The sequence below is a fragment of the Scyliorhinus canicula genome, chromosome 5 (genome assembly GCF_902713615.1).
Source record: "Scyliorhinus canicula chromosome 5, sScyCan1.1, whole genome shotgun sequence".
NCBI classification, from domain to species: domain Eukaryota; kingdom Metazoa; phylum Chordata; class Chondrichthyes; order Carcharhiniformes; family Scyliorhinidae; genus Scyliorhinus; species Scyliorhinus canicula.
This window is the reverse complement of record NC_052150.1, coordinates 27,826,242-27,854,038: the sequence shown is the minus strand read 5'-3', so window position 1 is coordinate 27,854,038 and position 27,797 is coordinate 27,826,242. Positions and strand designations below refer to the sequence as shown.

Genomic DNA, 27,797 nt, shown 5'->3' with positions numbered 1-27,797 from the left:
ACCCAGGGCTGGGATCGAACCCAGGTCCTCAGCGCAGTGAGGCAGCAGTGCTAACCACCGCGCCACTGTGCTGCCCTATCCAAAGCAGTCATGTGCTGCTGCCTTTTCATGCTCCATTCCCAGCATATCACTCAAATGTTTTCAAAATTCCCCATAGCTGTTTGATTAAATTGTGTCACTAATCAATTCAACAGTACTGTTGACTTTACTCCATTTCAATAGGCACAGAAACTGAAATTAGCGCCACACTGACCCCTTTCATTCCCTGTTTGTAATGATCCAACAAAGCAATTGGTATTGACCGTCAATTTGGTCTGGTCATTTTAATTAAAGTAACTTCACTGAGTAACAGGAGAGTATTCATTTCAGCACTGTCAACTTTTGGATTTCAGTATGTGGGAAAGATTCATGATTGGTAAATCATGACCAAGGGCAGCAAGTGCATGAGAACGCCAGCAATTCCCAAATTCCCTTTCAAATCTCACACCATCTGGACTTGGGCGCAGTGCCATTCCTTTATTGTCGCTGGTTCAAAACCCTGCAACTTCATACTTCAACAGCATTGTGAGAACATTTTCAAACAAATTACAGCGGCTATCATCACTATCTCAGACGTGGCCAATAATTGTTGGCCTGCCAGAACATGTGAATGAATAGATTTTTTTTTAAGAAGTGTTGCTCTGTAAATAATAAATTGCTGGTAATCGTCTTCACTTGATGATTGTTTTGTATCTTTCTGCACTCGGGCCAAGCTAATTTTCACTGGGTTTTTCTCCACAGACCTTGCTGACTGCAATATCGATGAGCGCCATTGCAACCAATGGTGTGGTGCCAGGTAAATATACCCTCCGTGTAAATTGCTTCTTCCCAAGAAAGGCTTTTTTTTCAAAATAGCATTCCCCCAAAATAGGTTTATTTGGTTTTCGGTCATTTATTTGTTGTCTGTGGGACCTTTTTAAAAATAAATTTAGAGTACCCGATTTTTTTTTCCAATAAAGGGGCAGTTTAGCGTCGCCAATTCACCAACCCTGCACATCTTTTTGGGTTGTGGGGTGAGACCCACGCAGACACGGGGAGAATGTGCAAACTCCACACAGACAGTGATCCAGGGCGGGGTCGAACCCAGGTCCTCGACGCCATATGCAGCACGGTGCCGCCCGTCTGGGACTTTTTAATATAAATTTGGAGAACCCAATTATATATTTTTTTCCAATTTAGGGGAAATTTAGTGTGGCCAATCTACCTGTTCTGCGCATCTTTGGGTTGTGGGGGGTGAAACCCAAACAGACACTGGGAGAATGTGCAAACTCCACATGGACAGTGACCCAGGGCCGGGATTTGAACCCGGTCCTCAGCGTCGTAGACAGCAGTGCTAGCCACATGCCGCCCTCCGTTTGGGACTTCCATATAAAATTTGGCTGCCACGTTTCTTGTATCACAACAATGACAGCACTTCAACAATAGTTAATTGGTTGTAAAGGTCTTTTAGATGCACTGAAGTTCTCTTTTGTAACACTTTATTAAAAGCCTATTAAATACAGGAACATTTAACTTCAGTATTCTCATCTGTTTATGCAAGTTCCATTGTTTTTTAGCACTTCAACCTCTTTTTGTTGACATAGTCCCAAATGACCATAGACTGCTTTCCCCTTGAAGGGGAGAGCTGACTGGTAGTGATTTAACCTCGGGTGAGGGACAAGATTGGAAGGCAGGGCCTTCATGAATAACGTAAACCAGTAAAGGGATTGAACGCCATTGACCTTGCTCTGCGTCACAAACCAGCTGTTTAGCCAACTGAGTGAACCAACCTGCCAACCTCTTGTAAATCTCTGACTTAACTTCTAAATGTTTCCATCACTTCACTGCTGCAAGCCTTTGGTACAGTTATCGTATGGAGTTGGAGGTTTACAGCACAGAAAAGGCCCTTTGGCCCATCGCGCCTGAGCTGATCCAAAACAACACCTAACTATTCTAATCCCATTTTTCAGCACTTGGCCCATAGCCTTGTATGCCTAGGTATTGCAAGTGTACATCTAAATACATCTTGAATATTATGAGGGATGTTGCCTCCACCACCTTTTCAGACAGCGGGTTCCAGATTCCCACCAACTCTGGGTAAAAAGGGTTTTCCTCACATCCCTTCTAAACTTCCTGCTCCTGACCTTAAATCTAACCCTCCTGGTTATTGATCCCTCCATGAAGAGGAAACGTTTCTTCCTGTCTACTCTATCTATGCCCCTCATAATGTCATGTATCTCAATCATGTCACCCTCCCTCCCCCCAGTCTCCTGTTCTCCAAGGACAACAACCCCAGTCAATTCAATCTCTCTCAATATCATTGAGTCCCTCCTGCCCCTTCAATTCTGCCAAATCTTTAAAGTGTGTAATTGAGCTAAGCAATTTTCCTGAAACACAGGTAACAACATTGGTCGTTTTTGCATTGAGGTTCATCGAATTTCACTGTGGATATTAGTTGGGGATGCCTACACAACAAAAACATAAGGAAGCTACTAAACCCATTCTCCTGATCTTCCCTATAGCCTGCAGATATCTGCTTTTCAAGGATGTATCTAACTCCATCCATAAACTTTTATTTTTCCTGCTCTGGGAGACCTGACCCATGTATTTGTCCAAGAACCATTCTCAGAATTCTGGCTTAGCTATGACACACCAAACGCCACTCCTTTCTTCTATGTTATCCATGATTCGGTTGTCGCTCTCTTGCCTCCTGAGAGACAGAAGGTTGTTGGTTCAAGTCCCAATTCAGAAAATTGCACACATAAGCTTTCATGTCACTCGTGCTGTTCTGAGGGACTGTTAAACTGGAGGGGGTGCCAGATTTTGGAGCAGATGCTAAACTGAAGCTTTGTCTTCCCCCTCAAACGGATGCAAAAATCCCGAGGCAATATTTTGAAGTAAAGAAGGGGTGTTCTCCCCAGTGTCCTGGCCAACATTTATCTCTCAACTAATATTGCTGTAACAAATTCACCCTATTGCTGATTCGCTGCTGCAATTCCTACATTCTTAGGTCACGACAATAATAACACCTCAGATATAATTCACTGGCCATAAAACGCTTTGAAATTTCCTGGTGGTTTGATAGGGTGGCCTATAAAATACAAGTCAGTCAGTTTGTTCTTTGATATCCTTTCTGCCACCACACTTCATTCAGCTAACAGCGGTGAGTTAAATCCAGGGTTAATGACCAAATTAGTTGCAAGGCAGTCTCAACTCAGGCTATTAATTGGATTTAAAATAAAGGCTAGACAATAATTTTGGTGATGGGAGATGAACTAGCAATGCATCTCTCTGTTTTAATCGAGAACACAAAGACTTGGAATTTTATATCGTGGATGGGATTTTCCGCTCCTGTTTTCGTCAGGCGGGATCGGCGATGGGAGTGGAAATTCTCCTGAGGATGTCCAAATCGCATTTCATGGCAATGTAAAAGCGTGACGTACTTGTCGTGCCCCCCCCCCCCCCAAACCGGGTAAGAAAAATCATTCCACTTGCGCTAGTGTGAGGGCAGACCGGTATGAAACTGCACTGGTCTCCCAAAGTGTGCATCTGGCTAGCAGACCTCCGAGGAGAGTTCAGGTGAGTGCAACACTCGGCTAGGGTGAGGGAAGGGCAAGGAGTTATGTCCAGGCACTGCCAGGATGGCAGGGGACGAGGTGCAGCCTTTAAAAATGGCTTTCTGTTCTTCAAAAAGCTCACTTGCTGGTGGTGTGGGCTGTAACTTTAAAAAGAAACAAAATGGGGAGGAAGAGAGTCACAGGATTAGTTTCAACAACAAGAAAAATATTTATTAAACATGGAAAAATTGGATTATAATACAATACTCCTTTACTCTTTCCACCTCCCCTTAGCTTAATAAATACAAAACCGATTTAAAGATTAACATGCATTACAAAGTACATCTCAAACTGCAATCGTCTCATTCACTCAAAACCTCCCTTTTTTTTTTAAAATTTAGATTACCCAATTATTTTTTCTATTAAGGGGCAATTTAGCGTGGCCAATCCACCTACTCTGCACATTTTTGGGTTGTGGGGGCGAAACCCACGCAGACACGGGGAGAATGTGCAAACGCCACACGGACAGTGACCCAGAGCCGGGATCGAACCTGGGACCTCAGCGCCGTGAGGCGGTTATGCTAACCACTAGGCCACCGTGCTGCCCAAAACCTCCCTTTTAAGTACACAAGGTGACTGGGAAAATACACTTTCCGCTCTGAACCTGAAGTGAATATTTGTGGATATCTCCTCCAAATTCCCCCTGATTGTCACGTGAGTTCCCAAACTCTACTCCCAAAAACACACTTTTTAAAAAAATTATCTATCATGATTATGCTTTCTCTTTGCGGTTTTCATTCTCAAATTCAGACAACTTTTTCCAAATGACACTTTTAAACATAGCTTCCACTCCACTTTTAACAGTGAATCCAGTTCAGGATTTTATGCCAACTCTTTTAGGATTTCTTTGTCTTGACTGCTGTGCAATTATTATAATTGGTTTAATAATCAATTCAAAGACTGTATTAAAATGACATCAGATGTTTGATTTACCTTTTGAAGGCTGCTGTCCACATTAAATCTGGTCACTGCAATTATCTCTTTAACTCTGAAAACTTAGTTTACTTTTCCTTGAATTCTTTTGAACCATACCTTGGTCTTTGTTCACTTAACTCCAGACTTCTTAACCTTTCTTTCTGTTCCAATTCCCTGGTTATCTGGACTGTAACTTGTACTTCAGGAAACCTGCCTCTTTGCAGCTCCCACCCTGTCCAGTCTTTCTTCTGTCAGAGTTGCGAGGTGTTCATTCCCCGAGGTCCTGTCTCCAACTGTCCACAAATTCGGCCAAAACTTTTTTATAAATCCGTACACGGGCCCAGTTGATGAGCAACACCCACACGTTATGTCTTTTATTTATTCTTCACACCGCAGCCCCTTCTAAGCACTATAGAAACACAGTTGGAACTTAATCAAAGGCCATACATGCAAACACCTTTGTCCAGCATGAACCCAACTATAGGTCCTAGTCTTCCAGCCACAGAAACATTAAATTAAACCCACTTGAAACTATATCTTATTTCTAATCTTTTTTTAAAAATTTAGATTACCCAATTATTTTTTCCAATTAAGGGGCAATTTAGCGTGGCCAATCCACCTACTCTGCACATTTTTGGGTTGTGGGGGCGAAACCCATGCAGACACGGGGAGAATGTGCAAACTCCACACGGACAGTGACCCAGAGCCGGGATCGAACCTGGGAGCTCAGCGCCGTGAGGCAGCTGGGCTAACCACTAGGCCACCGTGCTGCCCACTTCTAATCTTTAGCAATACAAATCCACCCTTAAAACTACCTTTGTTTTCCTAACAATACCTACCTAAAATCCATTACTAATGGTCAGCATCTAGCCTCAGCCCCTCTACTCTTGATGTTGCTTATGCGAACCTGTTTTTTTTCCTTTGACCCATTCCATTTCTGATCAACATTGTTCTCCTTTTCGCCTTTCACAAATTCTCTCCTTTTTTTGCAGCTGGGGGCTCCTACTACATGATCTCCAGGTCACTGGGCCCTGAGTTTGGAGGGGCTGTGGGCATCTGTTTTTATCTAGGAACTACTTTTGCTGGAGCCATGTACATCTTGGGAACAATTGAAATTCTACTGGTGAGTTGCAGCATTTTTCAAAGCTGAGTCAAACTCCAAATATTTGTGAAATCAATTCTATCAAAGTTGCATAAGGCGAAGAATAGGCCGTAAAGCCTCCTGTAGCTGTTCTGGATTAGATACAGCTGATCTCTGCCTTAAATGGGCTGAAGCGTCTGGAATGGGTAATGAATCCTCGACCTTCGGACTGAGGTGAGAGTGCCATAGCTGGCACCTAGGGTACGTACTTCACCTCTTGAAGACACCATTTGCTGGGTTGCTGTTTGCTGGGCACTGCCAGTCCTCTGGTACCTGATCTGGATGGCTGCTCTTCTGCGAGAGCTAAAACCGGGATTCCCTGGCTAGCCAAGAGGGACAGGATCTCAAACTAATTTTTGCCTTCCGGAGCCGATAGCTCAAACCCCCTGTCCCTTCTAGTGGTTTTCTGTGGACGGTTTTCTACAAGTTCAAAGCACGCAAATATTGATTTCTGATCTTGAAATTTGTAAGCATGGTCTTTGAACTCCACAGTTCCAATTAACAGAGGCATGAAATTAGTATTTGAATGAAAGATGTGTTCCTCTGTAATTTATGACCTAATGGAATTCTATTCTCAGTATTTGCACCTTTCAAAGTCACACATTTATTTGTGTTAATTAGGTTGCTCTTTGACAAAAAATGTGAAACCCTCCCCGTTTTCACCTCCTTTGATTTTATATTGAGGGAAGCTTGTTTGTTTTAATATTCTTCAGACCAGCCTTCTGCCTTCGTCCATGCGTTCTCCACTAACTACTGGAGCACATCCAAAAAAACTCTTGCTGTTGCCCACACCCACCAATTACAATTCACCCACCAACCCTGTGTTTCCTGACCTACATTGGTAAGGTCGCAATTTAAAAATGTTGACCCTTGTTTTCAAAGCTCTCAAAGGCCTTCCCTATATCCCGCATGTGTAGCCTCCTCCAGCCCTGCAATCCTTCGAGATCCATGTGTTCCTCCAATCCTGGCCTCTTGCACATCTCTAAATGTCATTGATTTATTTGGGGGGGGAGCGTGTTCCTGATTTACCAGACATTCTGGCAAATGTGCGCTCAGCCAGCAGGAGATTCCATATCAGTAATGGAGCACTTTGGGTGTTTATTAGTGTAGAATCAGACAGGACAAGGTGCCAATCATTGGTCTCTTGTGTCTTTCAAAGAGTTAGCTAACTAGCCTCACTTTTACCATTGTCATTTTCACATATACATTAAGTTCCATTTTGAAAGTTATGGTTTAACAATAATGCTTCTAGTACCGACATAGGCAGCCCACCGACTGAACAGTCGAGCTGTAATACAAAGGTTAATTGCAACAAACTTTAAAACCTCAGTCGTAGTCTTGTTCCTCCTCTATGTACATAAGTTGTTCTGAAGTAACTCCTGGATTATATTGGGTATTCACCTATTTGATTGCTTCTCCAGCATCACGGAACCAGGAGCAGCTGACAGATGTGTGTATGTGATGAATGCAGGATTTTAAGAAAACTGGCATCTAAATATTGGGGCAATTGAAGGGTTATAAGCCCAGGGTTATAGTGTGTTTAACTGCAATGGTCATGTTTTTTAAAAAAGATTTTGTTTTGTGTCAGAAGGTACAATTGACCAGAGACATGTGTTTTTCAGTCTGGGCTAATGCAATGAGGTTTGACTGGGAGAAGTATCTGGGGAGTTTGTGCTTTCAGCCTGTAAAGTTAATTTATTTTTTTAGCTTGGGGAGATAATGGAATTGCTGGGAGCAGCTAAGGGATTCGGAGAGACTTGCTGAGATATCTTTGGAGAGGAATTGAAGTCTCATCTGTCTGACACCGGGTCCACAATTCTCTCTCAGTAGGATAGTTAGCACAGGTGTAATAATATTTAAAGCAGACCAGTCTTGTAGGGGACAAGGAAGAAGCTGAAACACGCCAGGTGAACAGTTTTATTTTTAAGATGTTCAGCCAGAGTCTGAATGGGCTCCAACAGGAACCAAATCTGTCCTGTAAAGCTAGTATTACTCTATGCCATGCTGATTTTAAGATGGATTGAGAGGTGTATGTTCCTTTTATTGTTTCTTTAATGGGGAATTGAGTAGTAGTGTTTAAGGGGTGTAATTGGAATCTGTTCTTTTTTAGGTGTGAAGTTCAAGAGTTTAATATGGCCTTCATAATAAAGTTTTGTTTTTAAAATACCAAATCCCTATTTCTTCTTGCAATCACTCCTGGAGCGAATCATTCTTTCCACACGTTCTTAAAAATAAACTAAAATATTAGTGTTTCGGTCCAGTAACCTACCCCTTTTGGGGTCTGGTCTAGAATTGTGCGTAACCACCATGCATCCCATTTTGTAACTCGGTGATAGGAGGTGCAGTTGTAGCAGGCTGAGAAAGTGAATGCCAAATTGTCCTGTCTGCAAGGTTGTGCCCTCCACTACTGTTTTGTAAGTGAATAAAATCTTTGGGGCTTGGAACTCGAGGCACTTGTTTGGTAACTCTGTAATCTCGTTGCCAGTATATTGGACGGATGTTTCATCCTGTTGCCGAATATTTTCTTTTTCACACAATGTACACATTATTGTCTCTGGTAAAGACTGAATTGGATGGAGTTTGTGACCTTTAACAACTGCTTAGCTGGGTGACACTTCCTTTCGAGAACTATTTGAGGAGAAAAGCAGTTAGCGCCAGTCGAACTGTGTACCAAATTTAAGTTGTGATCACAATTGATAGGGTAAGGGAGACAGATGTAGAACTTGTAGGGTGGTGTCAACCGTTAGTTGACGCCATTCAGTGCTGTTGCCCCAATTGCTGTAAGTTTATAGAATGGTGAATCAATGGAGTTCTTTAGGTCTAAATGCTTGACTTTTCTTCTAGACCTACATTGTTCCAAGTGCAGCTATATTCAAGGCACAGGACCCCAGCGAAGAAAACACGGCCTTGCTGAATAACATGAGGGTTTATGGCACATGTGCGATCACGTTAATGGCCACGGTGGTATTTGTCGGAGTCAAGTATGTCAACAAACTGGCTCTGGTTTTCCTAGCCTGCGTTATCCTTTCTATCCTTGCCATCTATGCAGGGGTCATCAAAACCGCCTTCAACCCACCGGACTTTCCGTAAGTACATCTATCCATCCATCCGTTAGCCGCCTTGAATGAGCTGCTTTGAAGATTCTGCAAGAGCCTTGTCACTTTTGGAATGCAAATAAGCTGCAACGTTTTCGTCGCTGTAATATAGATCATGTCTAGTTTCTGTCACGCAGCAATAGACCATTTGGCTCCTTGAGTTTATTCTGTCACTTAGATCAAGGCTAATCTGTATCATAACTCATTTACCTGCTTTGTTTTCATACACCTTTACACCATTTACCTTGGTTCTGTAACCCTTATTAACTTTGCCTCACAAAAATATTTACCACTATCTCAACATCAAGGCTTCGGCTGGCTCACTTTCAAACAGTTTTCATCCGGTGAACTTCTGAGCATTCCGTCGGTTCTTTTCCTCAGTTGGTACTTCTCCTTGAGACACCCCAAAAAAACGCACTCTAAAAACGCACTGGAAGCATTAGCTGAGTTTTTCCAGCATTTTCTATGTTTTTCCCGAATTTTCTATTTTTATTATGCGATTTTTAAATGTTTTTATGCTTTAGTTGTTTGGCCTCAGATTTATATGATTAGCTAATTTCTCGAAAAGGCCACGTGTTTTCCAAAGCTGAAGCAGAATTTGGGAGAACTGAGAGCCTGTATGTACAGTACATTGGCCAAGGTTTTTCTCCTGTGACTCGGCTGCTACAGCTGTGGCCAGATTATCATAGCACTGTCCCCAGTGAATTTTCCTGGGACAGTTGTATTTTTCTCCACCTGTCTCTTCTTGTTTGTGATAAATCACAAAAGATGGTACGATTGGGATGTTTGAGTCTCAGATTTTGGGAGAGTTTTTTAAAAAATTGGTTAGTTGGAACACTGATGAGATGGGCTTTGATGGATTGAATAACATTTTCATCACCTTGACATATGAGGGGGAATTTTTAGTTTTTGATTATTGATTCAACTGCTTCTTTTCTATAAACCTCTCCCATCCCATTGACTTCATGGAAATGACATTTGGGGAAATGTATCTAAATCAATATCGCCTCTGCTCACCATGATCCCCATTGTGTTCTTGGGTTGTGGAGGTAGAAATAGGAGAATGTTACCACAATTCTGATCATCATCTTTTAGTGACTAGGTGACTACTTGTTCACCCATGTTCTTTATCATATTTTTCACTTGCCATTTTATGCACTATTATTTTCCTCCTCTCCACAGCGTCTGTATGCTTGGAAACCGGACCTTAGCCTGGCAAACTTTTGATGTGTGCGCCAAGTTTAGCATTGAAGGCAATGAGACAGTGACAACTCAGCTTTGGCAACTCTTCTGTGATAGCCCCTATCTCAATGCCACTTGCAATGAATACTTCAACCTCAACAACGTCACGGTAATTCAAGGGATCCCTGGTATCGCGAGCGGAGTAATAGTTGGTGAGTATCGATTAGAAAAGTGATTATTCTCGCAGTTGCATGAGGAAGATGTTTTAACAGACAAGTTATAACCTGCGGTATGCGTTGTAACATATTTGAAAGATTGCACACCCCATCTCTTAAAGACAGAGTGAAGGTTCTTTCAGACACACAATATTGCACACATCTCTATCATATCTGTTTTGGGGCCGCTGCTGTTTGGCATTTTTATAAATGACCTGGAGGAGGGCGTAGAAGGATGGGTGAGTAAATTTGCAAATGACACTAAAGTTGGTGGAGTTGTGGACAGTGCAGAAGGATGTTACAAGTTACAGAGGGACATAGATAAGCTGCAGAGCTGGGCTGACAGGTGGCAAATGGAGTTTAATGCAGAAAAGTGTGAGGTGATTCATTTTGGAAGGAATAACAGGAAGACAGAGTACTGGGCTAATGGCAAGATTCTTGGTAGTGTGGACGAACAGAGAGATCTCGGTGTCCATGTCCATAGATCCCTGAAAGTTGCCACCCAGGTTGAGAGGGTTGTTAAGAAGGCGTACGGTGTGTTAGCTTTTATTAGTAGAGGAATTAGGTTTCGGAGCCATGAGGTCATGTTGCAGTTGGACAAAACTCTGGTGCGGCCGCATTTGGAGTATTGCGTGCAGTTCTGGTCGCCGCATTATAGGAAGGATGTGGAAGCATTGGAAAGGGTACAGAGGAGATTTACAAGGATGTCGCCTGGTATGGAGGGACGATCTTATGAGGAAAGGCTGAAGGACTTAAGGCTGTTTTCGTTAGAGAGAAGAAGGTTAAGTGGTGACTTAATTGAGGCATACAAGATGATCAGAGGATTAGATAGGGTGGACATTGAGAGCCTGTTTCCTCGGATGGTGATGTCCAGCACGAGGGGACATAGCTTTAAATTGAGGGGAGATAGATATAGAACAGATGTCAGAGGTAGGTTCTTTACTCAGAGAGTAGTAAGGGCATGGAGTGCCCTGCCTGCAACAGTAGTGGACTCACCAACACTAAATGCATTCAAATGGTCATTGGATAGGCATATGGACGATAAGAGAATAGTGTAGATGGACTTGAGAGTGGTTTTACAGGTCGGCGCAACATTGAGGGCCGAAGGGCCTGTACTGCGCTGTAATGTTCTATGTTTTATCGCTGTGTGGGACAGGAAACGCCAACCCTTCACCCCATCGCCGAGAAAGTGAATGTTAAGATTATCTTCCCTCATAAACTCCTCACCCTGTATCTCTAGATCGCATTGCTCTTGTGGCGCTTTATCCATCAGTTAGCCCATGGATATTGAGGTGGAGGGGCCAATACCCCATCTCCATCGCAGCCCTCAATATTGTGAAGCCACTTGCACTGTTAAAAATGTACCCCCCCCCCCCCCCCCCCCAAATCTTTGCCAAACCAGTCCTCACTCTGCTTCCTCCGAACTAGCCAGAGGCCACTCCACCCCTTCCCCATCCACCGCCTTCGCCAAGCCAGCCCACATCCTGCAGCCTCAAACCTGCCCAAGGCCACATCTCCATTTTCCAAACCAGCTCTCACCTTTCAGCTGCTGAGAAGACAATTGTATCGTCCCTCTGATCTGGTGGGAATCAGACTTTTGAGATATCTGCCCCCCTACCTCTAAAACCAATGTGGCGCTGCCACCAACGCTTGGCACTGAACTGCCCGAGCACTACCTACGGTAGCCGAACAGTCCTCCAGTGGAGGCACAATGTGCAGATTGCCAGGTGCACGTCGATTTATGTACCATTGTGAACCATTTTGGCGTGGTTGTGTAGCAATGTGGCCTCCTGATCCTCTGTGGGGCGGATGATTCCAGTGAGCCAGGTTTATAATTAGATGCAAATAAAAGGAACTGATCACCCTGTTTTCCACCAGCAGGAAAGGTGACCCGCCATCAGCAGGAGTATGATGGTGTAAAACAGATTTTCGTGACCTCGATGGATTTCCCTTGCTCACACTCCCACCCGCCATGATGCCTGCCGCAAACTGAGCGGATAATCCCAGCCTCAGATAGAATTGAAGCAACCTAAACTTCCAAAAATGTTATCCAAAAGAATGTTTCTTGCATTATACTAGAGAATAATTTGACATTCCACAAACAGAAAATTAGTTTTTCCAGGTCAGGGAGGTTACTCAGAAGTAATTAGGAACTTAATCTGCTGTTTAGAAACTCACTCGCAGCCCATTCAATAAGGCATACCTTATATCGAGATTCTTTTGCAGCTAAACGGATGGTATAAGAAATGGAACTTCATGTCAATTCAATTGATTGCTAATTGATTTCCACCCGGGGGGGGAGGGGTGCGTTGGGCTCCGCGGTGCACCCTGTGTTGGAGTAGGAATCACGGACAGCCACTGCAGGTTGCAGCGTCTAACTGCACATTTGGGGACTTTGGCAGTCGGTTTCACAGTTGTAACAGCAGTGAATGCTGGCAATCTTTCCAACTGCAAAGTCTGAGCTGTTATTTTGAACTAATTGTTTCGTGGCACTCTTGTTCTTGCTTTTCTTACCAGACAACATCTGGAGTACTTACGGATCACAGGGGGAAATGTTGGAAAAAGAAGGAATTCCATCTGTACCTGCCTCCGGGGATGCCCCAGATACAGGACTCCCGTATGTGTTCAGTGACATTGCGACCTACTTCACCATGCTGGTTGGCATCTATTTCCCCTCTGTGACGGGTGAGTATGTAAGGGTTCTTTCTGTTTGTTCCCTGATTATTCCCTTATATCCCCTTTTATGTTTGCTGTTACATTTTTGGTTCATGGATGATTATTGGATATATCATCTTAAGGCAAGAAGCTTGTACCTTTATTTCAAACCGAAGAATCCGGAAGGCTGTGCTGGTTTAAACTAATGATTTCAGACTGGCCAGTATCACTGAGAACTCGGTGTGATTGATTTTGCTGGTGGCCAATGAATGGGCCCAGAGGGCTGTGCTCTACCCGGTAACAGGTGGTGATTGTACATTATTCCACTGGGGGGCATTTAGAGTCCTCTGAGATTCCAGTTTGGTTTCAGTTTTGATCCTGGCAGCCTGATGAAGAGATCTAACTAACTGTGTCCAAAAGGATCCAACTAATTCCCTCCAGGAGGCCTCTTTGAGGGCTGACTCTCTCCAGCAAGTCTGGGTGCCGTTCTCTTGAGTCTGCAGAGGCCTGAAGTTTGATGAGAAATAAGGTGTCTCTTCAGAAAGCCTGCTGTCTATGGGTATTGAATTTTTCTAAATGACAGGAACCCTGAGTGCATGACTCTACAAAGAAGACCATTATTGGCTGAAAACCACAGACTCTAGTCTGCAAGCTTGCTGTGAAGAAAGCACATTCAGAGAACCACCATCTGAAGCGAAGACTCTTAACTTTTGACTTTCGTACTTACTTTTTTTCATCCCTTTCCCTCCCTCTGTGTTTGTCTGTCTTGCATGTGTGTGAGTAGAGGGTGGGACAGTTAAAGCGGGTAGCAGGTTTTAACTTGTCATTAACCAGTTGTGTTTGCCAAATATTTCATGGCAGTCCTTGTTATAAATAAACAGTCATTGTGCTTCAACTTACAAACCTAGTGACTGTAATTATTGGGCGTCAAAGGGCCAAATACTGTGGGTATTTTTTTTTTACAAAACTATTTGTTAATTCACTTGTGTTGTGACTCCGGGGCAGTGTCGTAACAATATGTGGCTGTGAAGAGACAGTGAGGTGTACAATTACTGAGCAGTCCCTTGGAGGATATGTTTTTAATCTCTCCTTTGTCTTTCTTGAAAGAGCATGTTTGACGCCCTTGTAGGTCCTAAACTAATCCTCTTCTGAAGGTGTTGCATTGTTCGTAATTTTGGCTGCCCTTTAAGACCTTCTCAACTGCGTGGGTCTTTAATGATTTGGAAATTTTTCCATCACAGTCCGATGTTCATAGCAAAAAATGATTTTAATAAGCATCATCCCTTTTCCCCAAAACTCTCACTCAGAAACACGCTGAGTTGAGCATGTCCAGGTTTATAATTATTCACTAACTGCTGCAAATAGGCACGGTGGCACAGTAGTTAGCACTGTTGCCTCATAGCACCAAGGACCCGGGTTCCATTCTGGCCTTGGGTGACACTGTGTGGAGTTTGCATGTTCTCCCCGTGTCTGCGTGGGTTTCCTCCCACAGTCCAAAGATGTGCAGGTTAGGTGGATTGGCCTTGCTAAAGTGCCCATTAATGTCATAAACTTAGGCGGGATTACGGGGATAGGGCGGGGAGTGGACCTAGGTCGGATGCTCTTTCAGAGGCTCAGTGCAGACTTGATGGGCTGAATGGCCTCCTGCCCTGTAGGGAGTATGCTTCTATGAAAATCTCTGGCTTGTGTATACAAGCTAAAACCACAGGTTTAATAATATAAATGCTCAAACTGAATTGTACAAATAGATGAGCAAAACATTTGGTGAGATTTAATGCAACTCCTATTTAAACATTGTTACAAATCAGCATGGGTGAGCACGTGCATAGCTTTAATGAAATGATTCTGATTAGGGTTCCTTTTCCCTTGACAGGTATCATGGCTGGTTCAAATAGATCCGGAGACTTGAAGGATGCCCAGAAATCCATCCCTACTGGAACACTGTTAGCAATTATTACAACATCTTTCATTTGTATCCTTACATTGGGAAATCAGCCCACGAATCTGAATGTAAATAACTTAAATACACTGAAATGTCGAAGTGTTCTGGAGTGCAAGACTCTAGCTGCCGTGAAGCTACACGGGTTACACCGAGATCATGAATCAGGAAATTGAAATCAATGGATGTGGTAATTTATGGACCTGGACTTGAAATGTCAATGAACTATTGTTGTAAGAATCTCAAACTATTTGATGATCGGCTTTCTGGTAATAGAGCTTACCACCACTACCAGACTCTGTGATTCTTGCCGCAAACTTGGTGCACTCGTGGTAACTCTGGATGAGCAATAAGTACTACCGATGTGGCTGGAATACATTTTTTCAGATCTGTAAACTGTTGATTAATTTGAAATGAAGGAAGCAAGCTGGTCGATAAAATGCAGTCAGTATCCTTCTCAGCAAGTCGCACATTGACTTTCGCTTTCACCCCCTCACCATAATATTTTCCACAAATCGAGCTAGCTAGAATGCTGAAACCGGGCCATGTCTCCAAACCTTGGGGTGCTCTCTTCTATACCTCATTTTTCATTAAAGTTATTGCAACATTTAAATATAATTTTAATTCCTTGCTCATATGGGAGGGGCAGTGTGTTCCAAAAGTGGAGAAAATCTTGAAAGCTGAACAAACTGGCATTCGGCGAGGTCAAAGCCCATGTGAACAGATCCTTGTCCCTATTATAATAATAACAATCTTTATTGTCACATATTAACACTGCGATTAAGTTACTGTGAAAATCCCTCAGTCGCCACACTCAGGAGCTTGTTCGGGTATATTGAGGGAGAATTCAGAATGTCCAAATCACCTAACAAGCACCTCTTTCGGGATTGATGGGAGGAACCGGAGCACCCGTAGGAAACCCAGGCAGACACGGGAAGAACGTGCAGAGTCTTCATAGACAGTGACCCAAGCCGGGAATCAAACCCGGGTCCCTGGTGCTGTAAAGCAACAGTGCTAACCACTTCAATTGAAAATGGCTTTGAAAATAAACTCAAAACAGGTTTTTCTCGACCTCACTGCAGCTTGCAACATGGTCTGGCACATTAAACTCCTTGTTAAAAGTTCAACAGTCCTCCCTCCATGGGTTACTAACTCCAGCAAATTATTACTCCACGATAGACGGTTCAAGGTGCTCATGCATGATGAGATAGTCCAGCGGCCTTACCCAGGTCTCTGGTTCCAGCCCCAACTCTTTGCAATTATTATATCAACCATCTGTCTCCAACTCTGTCCTGGAGGTTTATCTGTGCTAACAATATCTGCTGTGCTTCTCGGGCTCAGACGTTTTCTAGTGCCAACATTAAAAAATTATATTGCAAAGCTGGCCAACTACTGTAAGACATATTACCTTCAGCCCAGCAGCAATAAAACAGCCTCAAGTATATTTCGCCTCCACAATGCCAACGTCAAGAGGGAACTCAGCGTATTCTTGAATGGCAAGAGACAATCATGAACATCGCATTTATATTGGTGTTGTCCTTAACTGTGAGCAAGACAGTAGCAAAGATCCAAATGTGAAATAATCTCCTCGGGGAAACTTGCTGGCTCTTCATGGGGTGCAGATGTTCAAATCTTAAGGACCTCAACTCGATTGCAGGGTACCGTGACCCAGTATGGTACAACTCATCCCATACCAGTCATGTAGATACTCAGCTCAACACAGCAATGGATATCATCCCACCCCCTTTCATAAGGAGGGAGATTGCAACAAGAAAGCTCCTGGAGAAGGTTTACATCAATCCAAGCCTGCTGCTGTATCAGGGCCTTACCAATCCACCTGTGGCTCGGTTAAGACCACCAAGGCCCTATGGCAGCAGGAATGGGACCAAAGTTCTGCCATTAAAAACCTCTTCCTCATCACAGATCCCACAGCCTGCCCACCTGACATCAACGTGCTATACCTGTACCAAGATTGGACACTCCTCAACCGTTTCTACACTGGCCAATAAATCAGCACAAGTTTGGCCTTTGTAGGTATCCCAGGCTGCAGCTATGGTGCCCCCCCAATCAATGGTTCACATTGAAGACTGGTCCTGGGCAATATTTAACGGAGGGCTGAGAGCTCCATTTAATCACTACGGAAGCTGTTGCTTGGCTTGGCGATGGCTGCACACGTGGAAAAATATGTGCTCCGTTCCTTTGATCTTTAGTCAGACTTTCCTCTGAAAGTGGCCCCTCTAACCCTCCTCTTGTCACCACTCTTATGAAAGAGTATTTTGCTTTGATCTACATTCCCTAATTAGTGAGTGATTACTGAAGAGTCAATGACTAATTAAAATTTCCACTGGCAAGTAGCAATACCACTAATAAATAGACACTATTGCATAAGTAATTTCTGTCCCCACAGGATTTTGATTTCAAGTGTGTTTTACCAGTAAGTGTAGTATAACTAACCTAGATAACGTTTTTTTTGAACAAAATAATTTCCTTAATAATCAACAACAGACTTCACGTGCATTATCTTGTTTGGCGCTTGCATCGAAGGTGTGCTCTTAAGGGACAAGTAAGCAGTTGTCTGAAATATTGATTGTCTATTTTTACTGGACTATTATGAATATCTGTATATTTCAAAATGTTCCAAGCAATTAATATCTATCCATGCACATAAATCATTTACACACTCACGATATTCCAATTCTCTTCCCGCATCTAGTGGTGCACTGAGGCAGATCTTTGTCTGTATTTCCCGGGACAGGTCGCTCATTTGTCGCCCAGGCCTTCTAGCTTGAGGGGTTCCATTCTACATGAAGTGTGGCTGACCAGCAGTTACACACAGGGTATGCCAGTGACCAATTAAAGTGAGCATGGGAATTCGATAATCTAATGCTCTTCTGCGATATCAAAGTTCTAATCCAAAACGACACCCAGAATGTACATGTTGACATATTGTCTTCGAGTGTTAGCCCTATTTATTTTTTATCTCTTCTCAACACCCCCACCCGACCCAAAGCTGTGTCTGCTCCATAATTTATCTCTGGAATTTGTTTGTTTTCCCATGTTAGTCTGAATGCAGCTTTAAGCGACTTTTAATCACACTCTCGTTGCTATCTTTATCTTCCAATTGTCACGCAGCAGGCAGTTAGTGATTTATTTGAAGCTGGGGATATGCCAGTAGAATTGCCCAATCTCCTTTTTAAAAAAAAAAACAAGGGATTAAAAAGTGACCCAAAGGTGAGAGCACTATCACTGTGCAAACGCTATCACTGTGCAAGCAGAAAATACCCCGTTGCCCTACGAGATTCACTTCATAACAAAAAATGGCCCAACTTTCAAATCTTCTCGCAATTTAATTTCATTATAGAGTACATAAATGCATTTTTATGATGTCTATCTAACCGTACTATAATTCACTCCTGCAGTACTTGCAGTTGTAGTACCATTTAATGTCATCAAGGTTTGTTTGCAAGTTATATTGCACCCCTCAAACAATCAATAAATACACTATATTGTGTTAGTGAGTTGTTAAGAGATTCATTTGGTTCTGTATTAGTTGCCAAATGAGATAATGGGAGTTCTTTAAAGCAGATGATGTGATCATTTAAAAAAGTCTTCAAAGGTAGTTCAGTACAGAATGGATCACAGACCTCTTTCTTCAACACTGAGTCATATAGCTCGCTGGCACAAGTGATTAGGTGAGATCTTTTTATCTTTTGGTCAAATTGTTGATTGAACAATTGATATTCACTGGCAGACAGCATATGAAGATATGTTTACTTAATTGTACCATGAATTCTATTTCTCCTAATGCTGTACTAAAGAATAATAGGATGAAATACCAGGAGTAGATCGGATTCGCTGCCAATGTGCTATACATTTAAATGTTAGTTATTTGACTGGTGCTTGAGCTTCTCGATATAGAACAGCAGTTGTTGTTCAATTAATTTAGTTTTTCTTGTCTGTTGGCATCGACCCGGGGCAGCGGTAGCATTGATGGATAGCACAATTGCTTCACAGTTCCAGGGTCCCAGGTTCGATTTTGGCTTGTGTCACTGTCTGTGCGGAGTCTGCACATCCTCCCCGTATGTGCGTGGGTTTCCTCCGGGTGCTCCGGTTTCCTCCCACAGTCCAAAGATGTGCAGGTTAGGTGGATTGGCCATGCTAAATTGTCCTTGGTGTCCAAAATGTCCCTTAGTGTTGGGTGGGGTTACTGGGTTATGGGGATAGGGTGGAGGTGTTGACCTTGGGTAGGGTGCTCTTTCCAAGAGCCGGTGCACACTCGATGGGCCGAATGGCCTCCTTCTGCACTGTAAATTGTATGATAATCTATGACCCCAATGGGTGTGTAGGTTTCGACCGTCTGAAACCTTTCCACAAATATTTTGTTTTCAGCTACTGGCTGAAGTTTATTTGCGAGTGGCATTGATGTCCATAGCGCACAGATCTATGGGTATTGAGGGTTGTGGATCAAATGGAATTGAGATGCAAATCAGCTTTATAGCTGCTTCTAAGGATTTATTATCACCACCAGTAGGTTGGGGAGGATCAGCCAACAGGAGATTAATCAGTCAGCCTCTTCATCCAAGCTTTCCAGTAGTCTTTGCCACAATTTTGGGTGGGATTGTAGAGCATTTCCTGCAGGTGGCAAATCTCTTAGACACTTCAATGTATCCCTGCCTCAAAGGAGGTGGCTAGTGAGAAAATTCCTCCTCAAGGTCCTGCTGCTTCTTAGTACAGAAATCTATCCTCTGGAAAAACTCGGGTAATCCCCTCAACCTCATGAATTATTGTGAATCAGTGAGGGAGATACAGATTTTACACTAGTTGACCATGATAAATTGTCCTTGCGTTGCTGGGTAAAAATCTGATGGATTTATTCTTTTCCACTCCTAATCTCCTTCACTTTCTGTTACAACCTGTGTTTAAAGGAAGTTTATTTTTGTTTATCTTTTCCTAGGTTTGGTGAGTCTGTGAATGGCAACCTTGTCATTGGGATGCTGGCTTGGCCGTCTCCCTGGGTTATTGTGATTGGTTCTTTCTTTTCAACATGTGGTGCTGGTCTCCAGAGTCTCACTGGGGCCCCTCGGCTAATGCAGGCCATTGCCAGGGACGGAATAGTTCCCTTCCTACGGGTATGTACAAATGAGCACGGGGAGGTTGTATTAAACTTAATAAATAAGATGTTGATAAAATACGGTTATTAAACTTGCAGAGTAAATGTGTACGTGGAAATTCATTTCAATCGATGAGGAGGAGGTGGTGCATTTTGACTGAAGGAATAAGGAGGCCAAATACTCCTTCAAAATATTAGTCTAAATGGGTTTCTCCCTTTCTCAGAACTATCTTGGATATTGTGTTAACTGTATATCTATGCCTCCCATTGTGAAGTATATACCACATTCTCACTGTGTTATTCAATACTCCCAATGGCCCAACTATGGCAGTCATAGGTGTCCTATGATGTGCCTCTGCTAAGTTATGTAATTATGTTGATAAGTGTATTTCATGTATACATTTTCTACTTTTTAAATCAGGTCTTTGGTCATGGAAAGGCTAATGGTGAACCAACATGGGCCCTCCTGCTCACAGCTGGTATTTGTGAGATTGGCATTTTGATTGCTTCTCTTGACAGTGTAGCTCCCATTCTTTCCATGTAAGTATAGATTTTCTTTTCCCCAATTCAGGTTGAGATTGAAGAATCTGTATAGTTTCCATCCCTGAACCAGAGCCAGACTTTAATAGGTGATCACATATCCAAAGTCAGTGGTGGTTGGCTTCTGAGATCTTGTGCAATGGGCACATATATTTTCTCCCTCATCTCTGGTGTGCATTTCTGTCTGCAGTATTGCACCTGTAGTGTCTCAGCAGTGTGTGAGCATGCATTTACATAATGTCCTCAACATAAAGAATGTCCAAAGTACTTCATGGGTTGCTGTTAAGAAAATGGGTGCCAGACAAGAAAAGATCTGTTTTTGGGGTGGTGTGGGCTGGAACAGGAAGTTTAGTTTGAAGATGAAGAAGGCTTTTAAGGAGGAGAAGGAAATGGTGAAGTTGAGAGGCTTACGTACAGACTTTCAGAAGGTTGGATTTATACTCACGACGGTTCTAACGGCAATATGAAGGATTGGGGAGAAGATGCACATAAGGCCAATGTCCGAAAAGCACTGTCTGTAGAGGGCAGGTAAACCAGTAAAATCTGCTGAATTAGACTGGACCAGTACAAAAAGATGAGGAGGCAAATGTTCACACTACATTCTATGAAAATACCTGGTACTACCTGAACTAGAGTTGTCCAATCTAGGCAGTGAACAACAAAAGAGTTGTCACCCTCTAATGGAATAGTAATGCTGTTCAGAAGTATGCAATTGTTGATGCAGCCTATACTTGACAAGGACAAGTCATTTCTACAGACTTGGAGATTGTGCTACATTATTATCTGGAGACGCTAGGAAATGATTAGAGTCGAAATAAGGTCTACAAGTCATCGAGCAGAGAATAATCGATCAGACTGACTGGTAAAGCTTAGTAATTGGATGCTTTTCTAAATTGCCTCATTACACATCAAGGACATTTGTGGTCCAAAAATGCCAAAAGCACAGATCAAAACATTAATCCAAAACCAGAAGACAAAATAAACTCCACAGGAGTGAACTCAATAGAATGGTTTAAAGTAAAGGTGTAAATTGGTTGACACAAGCTACTTGAGCGTTACTTTTTCAACATGTGGCCACATTTAATATCTGGGCTGAAACATTGTAAAATGGGGAGGCTCCCATTGTTCACCTTCCAGCCCATGTGGTTATGGAGAGGCACCGAGTGTCTGCCTGCTACAGTTTGGAGAAATAATTGATTCAGAGACCACCAGGGGCAGATTTTTTAAACAGTTGGAAACCCAAGTTTGACATGGAAGGGAAGTGGGACAAAAATAGAGTGGAGAATTTAAAATACGACTAAACTGACTTGAGCTGGGGGTGAGAATCTGGCTGCGGGGGTGGGGGAGTGAAGCTAGAAAACGAGCACATAGCAAAATGCAAAGTACAATGCAGAGCATTGCCCCAAAAAAATAATAATTTAAATTTGTTCCCCCTCCCCCACAGGTTCTTCTTGATGTGTTACATGTTTGTGAACCTGGCATGTGCATTGCAAACACTTCTGAAGACACCCAATTGGAGGCCACGGTTTAAGTACTATCACTGGTAAGGCAGGAACACCAAGAAACAATCATTTGAAAGCTTCATTTAATTTGTCGCGTGCCGCATCTTCAGTTGCTATTCGCAGCGCTACTTGAACAATTATATTCTAGTGTGGAAACTCTTTAACATGCCCCTTGTTACGACCAGCCCCAGATGAGGTTCCCCAAAAGCTTTTGATCTGGAAGCGAACCCCTGGATTCATCCCCGTCTGGCTGGGTGTGCTCCAAGCTGTGCAAAGCCGGGTGAGGAGGGATGCCTTGCCCCGCAGCATTATTCAACCCACCCTCTGCTGGTAGCAACACGGGGTTTAATCTAATGAGGTTCCCTTCCCCTCGTATACCTTTTCCAGACCCAACGGTTGTGTTTAAAAAGGAACCAATTTAACCAGGCTTTCTTGAGTTAAGATCGAGTAACTTTATTAACTGCTCAAAAGATAAGGGGAAATGGTAAAACACATGCATCCACATTCATGCGGATTAGAAGTCGGACTCCGTTTGAAGTAAATATTTTGTTAAAGTTATACAGACAGTCCTTGAGCTGCGAGGGGTAAATATTGAGCGTTGCGGCTGACGCAGGTTGATTCCAGCAGTTGACTTCTGCTGGCGAATAGTTGATTCTTTGGTTCACGTGTTCTGCGGAGTGACAGCGAGATTTGATTTATTTTTCCAGCTGCAATCTTTCTGCTGGCTGATTGATTTCCACAGTCAGGGAGAGAGGAGTTGTAGATGTTCCTGCAAATGAAAGCTATTTTGCAGGGCCCCTGCCTCAGTTACTATAGCACCTCCAATCTGGCGAACTCCTAGCTGCTTTTCTCAGAGCACGCACAAAAGGACCGGCAAGTCAGTGGCTAGTCTGCGCTCTCAGCAATCTTCAGGGCCTGGTTCCATTTAAAAATGTGATACTCGGGTTCTTTTTAAAAATCCAAGTTTTCTGTGTATAATTCCATGGTTTTTCCCCCATCTTCACAAACTACTTTACATCGGTGCCCTGTACACTAATTGTAGAAAGCTGACTTGAGCTGCTTCTAGTATAATCCTTTGTGTGGCTAAGTCTCCTTGGAGCCAGGTTGGTTATAGCAGTAATAGCATAACTTGTAAGCATTTCATAATTGTCTAATTGCACATGCTGCGGATCACCAGTTGCATCGTATTTCGACAGTATGCAGAGGCATATTTTTTATATATTTGCTGATTTATTTTTTGAGCTGCATGGCGAAATTGACCAGCACCTGTGTAGTTTGTAGTTCTGGCATGCACACGTGGCGATATTACGTGGTTCAGTATGCTTTTGGACTTCATAAGTGCTATCCGTAACGTTGGAGATTGAAGGACCTCATTCCATAGGCTCAATAGCCTCAAGAAAATGAAAATGAAAATTAAATGAAAATGAAATGAAAAATGAAATGAAAATCGCTTATTGTCACGAGTAGGCTTCAATGAAGTTACTGTGAAAAGCCCCTAGTCGCCACATTCCGGCGCCTGTCCGGGGAGGCTGGTACGGGAATCGAACCGTGCTGCTGGCCTGCTTGGTCTGCTTTATAAGCCAGCGATTTAGCCTTGTGAGCTAAACCAGCCCAAGAACACGATCCTTGGCCATAAAATATAACGCGCACAATTTTGGAAACTGGGAGGGGAGTTACTCGGAGTTTCCTGTCGGCAAGTTTCCCACCGCTATTCAATGACACTTGGTCACTTTTTGGGCCCTGGGGATTTTCTTTAGAATTTATTTCAGCACTGGGGAGCTGAACTCAAGAGTTTCCAAAGGGTGCCACAATATCCAAGTGATCTCATCACCCCCCACCCATGGACGCTATCTCACACACCACAAGTGAGGACACTCTGCTAAGGGGCCTCCCCCTTTCTAGCACCCCTTCCCTTCTAGGAGCCCCACCTATCACCCCCCCCCCACTCCCCTACCGAACCTCCTGGAGGTCCCTACTAACCTGCCCTGCACACCCCCATCCTTCAGATAATTTCTCCACCTTTGTTTCAAGGCCATGGGTCCCCCCTGCCCCTTGACAGAGCCACCCTGGCACTCGGGCACCCTTGCACTGCCACCCAGGCAGTGCTCCTGTCTGCTTGGCAGTGCCATCCAAGCACCTTGGCAGTGCCAGGGTAGCAGTGCCAAGGTGTCCACATTCCAGGGGGAGGGCCAGGGGGCCACCCTGCACTTAGGCTGATCACTCGAGGGTCTCCAATGGCACAGGAGACCCCCCAGGTGCCATTCAGCCTGGTCCACGTTTGTGTAGTCCAGCTCTGATCGGCAGTCTCCCTGGGGAGACTGGAGAATCGGCAGAGGCCAGTGGATCATGAGCAGGTAGGTCGTAAGGTAAATTTACTTTTGCAAGCTTCATTCAGTCCCACCATTTGGGGCAGAGTTCTGACTCTGATGTCTCGCGGGACACCGGTGAAACCCGCCCTACGACTCCAAACGTATCCACTCTTGACTCCAGGACAAATGTACATGACTAGAATGTAAAAATGTTCTGATTTTAATGCCTTACTGTAAGTAATTTGCTTGCAGGACCTTGTCCTTCCTGGGGATGAGTTTATGTCTTGCCTTGATGTTCATCTGTTCCTGGTATTACGCACTGGTCGCCATGGTCATAGCAGGATGTATCTACAAGTACATCGAATATCGAGGGTAAGATGGCTGCTATCTTTCATAGTCAAATACATTTTTATATGACCTCGTGAGTATTGCATGGTTTGTGCCCATATTAGTATTTTTTTTGCGAAATAATTTTGTTAATGTTTCTTTTCAGAGCTGAAAAAGAATGGGGCGATGGCATTAGGGGCCTGTCCCTGAATGCAGCTCGGTATGCTCTGCTGCGATTGGAGGATGGTCCGCCTCACACAAAGAACTGGAGGTAAATTCAGAACTGGAGTTTGCCAGTTGCAAATTCAGATCTGCAAAGCTCTTCAAATTTATTTGTTTTTCCAGAAAGGAGCTTCCCAGTTGTGAGCGCAAAGCCGCGCACTGCTTAATAGCAACATTTACATCTGGAAGTGTTGGTCCATTTTCATTTTCTTGGTAACTTGTCTCTTGTGCCCATCAGCATGAGGGATGCCGCAGCTGAAAAGCAAACTCTTGTTCACTTGAGATCAGGACCAAGGGCACTATGTCTTGGGTTTCATGCAAAATAATATTCCCAGTGCTCTTTTGCAAGAGTGGCTTTTACACACAACCGGAATGATTGGATTACTACTTTACCGTGCAAAGCATTCGGAATGGAGATCTATATATAATGAAATGAAAATCGCTTATCTTATTTATACTAAATTTACGAAGAATTTGGAATCCATTGACAGGATCTTTTTTCCCCAATATCCATGAAAATTGGACAACATCAGTAAATTTGAATAACCGTACAAACACGCAGCCCCCAACTGTTGTGTCATGGAAATGCAGAATTTTGATAAACTGAGCAGTGAACTAATCCGATGAGACTAGTACTCTGAAAATGAACGTTCAAATGTGACATAGTAGACATAAATGTCAGAGACTACAGTGTATTTGACTTTGAGATGATGAAGGTGAATTTGTATTTTGGTTCGGTCCAAAACAATCTTTATAAAAAGTAAGATGGTTGGTTAGAATTGGCTCCTGGAGGTGTTGGTCTCGGTTACTGATGCAGAATGCCATCACAAGGAGTGGTGCATCCACTTGCCACAAGAGGTACACCGCTGCAGGTACAAACCCAGCAGTGCCATCGAATTTGCTGGAGACCAGGTGTTGCCATTTCCTTCCAGCGACGGGCGAGTTGAGGGGTAGCAAGGGAAAAATAAACGTACAGCCATTATTCTTGGTCTTTTGTGCACCCGGAGTTCACTTTTTTAGCAGAATTTAGCTTATTCATCTTGACTTTTTTGCTTTTCCATTCCCCTTCCCTCTTTTTCTCCCTCCCCTTCAGACCCCAGCTGCTGATATTGCTGAATCTGGATGCCGAACAGAATGTGAAACACCCTCGTCTCTTGTCGCTCACCACACAGCTCAAGGCTGGCAAGGGATTGTCCATTGTTGGCTCAGTGTTGGAAGGGACGTTTCTGGAGAGGCACGCCGATGTTCAGAGTGCTGAGCAGGTACTTGTCCAACCACAGACATGTTGGAAGTGCAAGTCAACCTTTCCTTCAAAAAAAAAAATTCTTTAATTTGGAGTACCTAATTTTTTTCCAATTAAGGGGCAATTTAGCATGGCCAATACACCGATCCTGCACATCTTTGGGTTGTGGGGATGAGACCCGCGCAGTCCAAAGATGTGCAGGTTAGGTGGATTGGTCATGCTAAATTGCCCTTAGTGTCCAAAATTGCCCGTCGTGTTGGGTGGGGTTGCTGGGTTATGGGGATAGGGTGGAGGTGTGGGTTTGGATAGGGTGCTCTTTCCAAGAGCTGGTGCAGACCCGATGGGCCGAATGGCCTTCTTCTGCACCGTAAATTCTATGACACTAGGAGAATGTGCAAACCACACGGACAGTGACCTAGGGCCGGGATTGAACCCAGGTCCTCGGTGCCCTGAGGCAGCAGTGCTAACCACTGTGCCACCTTGCCGCCCAAGTAAACCTTTTTAACGTCCTCTCCGGGTTGCAGTGTATTTTTGACCCAAGTTAGCTGTCTGACTGGAATTAGACTACCAATTGTTTTCTGGACCCATATGTGTACAGCCTAATTATCTGATGATTTCAAAAAAGGGCAGCCCGGTGGCACAGTGGTTAGCACTGCTGCCTCACAACGCTCGATTCCGAACTTGTCTGTGGGAAGTTTGTACGTACTCCCCGTAAAGATGGTTAGCAGCTTCAAATTCCTAGTACACGTCTCCAAAAATCTGTCCTGGTCCACCCATGTCGATGCTACCACCAAGAAAGCTCAACAGCGCCTATACGTCCTTGGGAAACTAAGGAAATTTGGCATGTCCACATTAACCCTTACCGATGCACCATAGAGAGCATCCTATTTGGCTGCATCGCAACCTGGTATGGCAACTGCTCGGCCCAAGACTGCAAGAAACATCAGAGAGCCGTGAACACAGCACAGTCATCACCCGAACCTGCCTTCTATCCATTGACTCCATCTACACCACCTGCTGCTTGGGGAAAGCGGGCAGCATAATCAAAGACCCCTCCCACCCGGTTTACTCACCCTTCCAACTTCTTCCATCAGGCAGGAGATACAGAAGTCTGAGAACACGCACGAACAGACTCAAAAACAGCTTCCCCGCTGTTACCAGACTCCTAAATGACCCGCTTATGGACTGACCTCATTAATACTACACCCCTGTATGCTTCACCCGATGCCGGTGAAATGTTGTTACATTGTGTACCTTGTGTTGCCCTATTATGTATTTTCTTTTCTTTTCATGAACTTTAATGATCTGTTGAGCAGCTCACAGAAAAATACTTTTCACTGTACCTCGGTACACGTGACAATAAACAAAATCCAAATCCAGACTCGATGGACCGAACGGCCTCCTGCACTGTAGGGATTCTATGGTTTTATGATTCTAAGACACAATTTCCATTGCAAATCAACCTTGGATAATGAGGGATATGCACTATATGATGAGGCATATTCACTATCCAAAAGAATGGGTCAGAGTCTCTAGGGCGAGCTGTGAGCAATTTGAGGTTGGTATTTTCTGTACCCAATGCCAACAGTTGTGTGTGATTATTTGGCATTAGGGTTAAGTGTTGAATTCACCATTCACTGTGGCAAAGCGTCTATTGCACTGAGTTAGGCAGTGGCCACAATGTTTTATGTTATACACAAAGTCAAATAGTGGGGCGTTGCAACCACTGCAGTTTCTCAATAAGAGGGCATGAAAATCCCCCCTTTT

General features: G+C 43.6%; 1 protein-coding gene across 4 annotated transcripts in view; it reads left to right on the top strand.

Moving 5' to 3' along the window:
* LOC119965868 (solute carrier family 12 member 7-like) overlaps positions 1 to 27,797 on the top strand; it is a 320,909-nt gene that overhangs the window by 240,559 nt on the left and 52,553 nt on the right. For all 4 annotated transcript variants that reach the window (XM_038796817.1, XM_038796813.1, XM_038796815.1 and 1 more), the window contains exons 5-17: positions 781 to 835; positions 5,543 to 5,673; positions 8,536 to 8,777; positions 9,969 to 10,180; positions 12,701 to 12,868; positions 14,712 to 14,810; positions 17,283 to 17,340; positions 19,732 to 19,906; positions 20,309 to 20,427; positions 21,872 to 21,970; positions 24,491 to 24,610; positions 24,732 to 24,836; positions 25,881 to 26,049. In XM_038796817.1, coding sequence (XP_038652745.1) covers positions 781 to 835; positions 5,543 to 5,673; positions 8,536 to 8,777; positions 9,969 to 10,180; positions 12,701 to 12,868; positions 14,712 to 14,810; positions 17,283 to 17,340; positions 19,732 to 19,906; positions 20,309 to 20,427; positions 21,872 to 21,970; positions 24,491 to 24,610; positions 24,732 to 24,836; positions 25,881 to 26,049 — 1,752 coding nt within the window. The remainder of the gene's footprint in view (positions 1 to 780; positions 836 to 5,542; positions 5,674 to 8,535; positions 8,778 to 9,968; positions 10,181 to 12,700; positions 12,869 to 14,711; positions 14,811 to 17,282; positions 17,341 to 19,731; positions 19,907 to 20,308; positions 20,428 to 21,871; positions 21,971 to 24,490; positions 24,611 to 24,731; positions 24,837 to 25,880; positions 26,050 to 27,797) is intronic.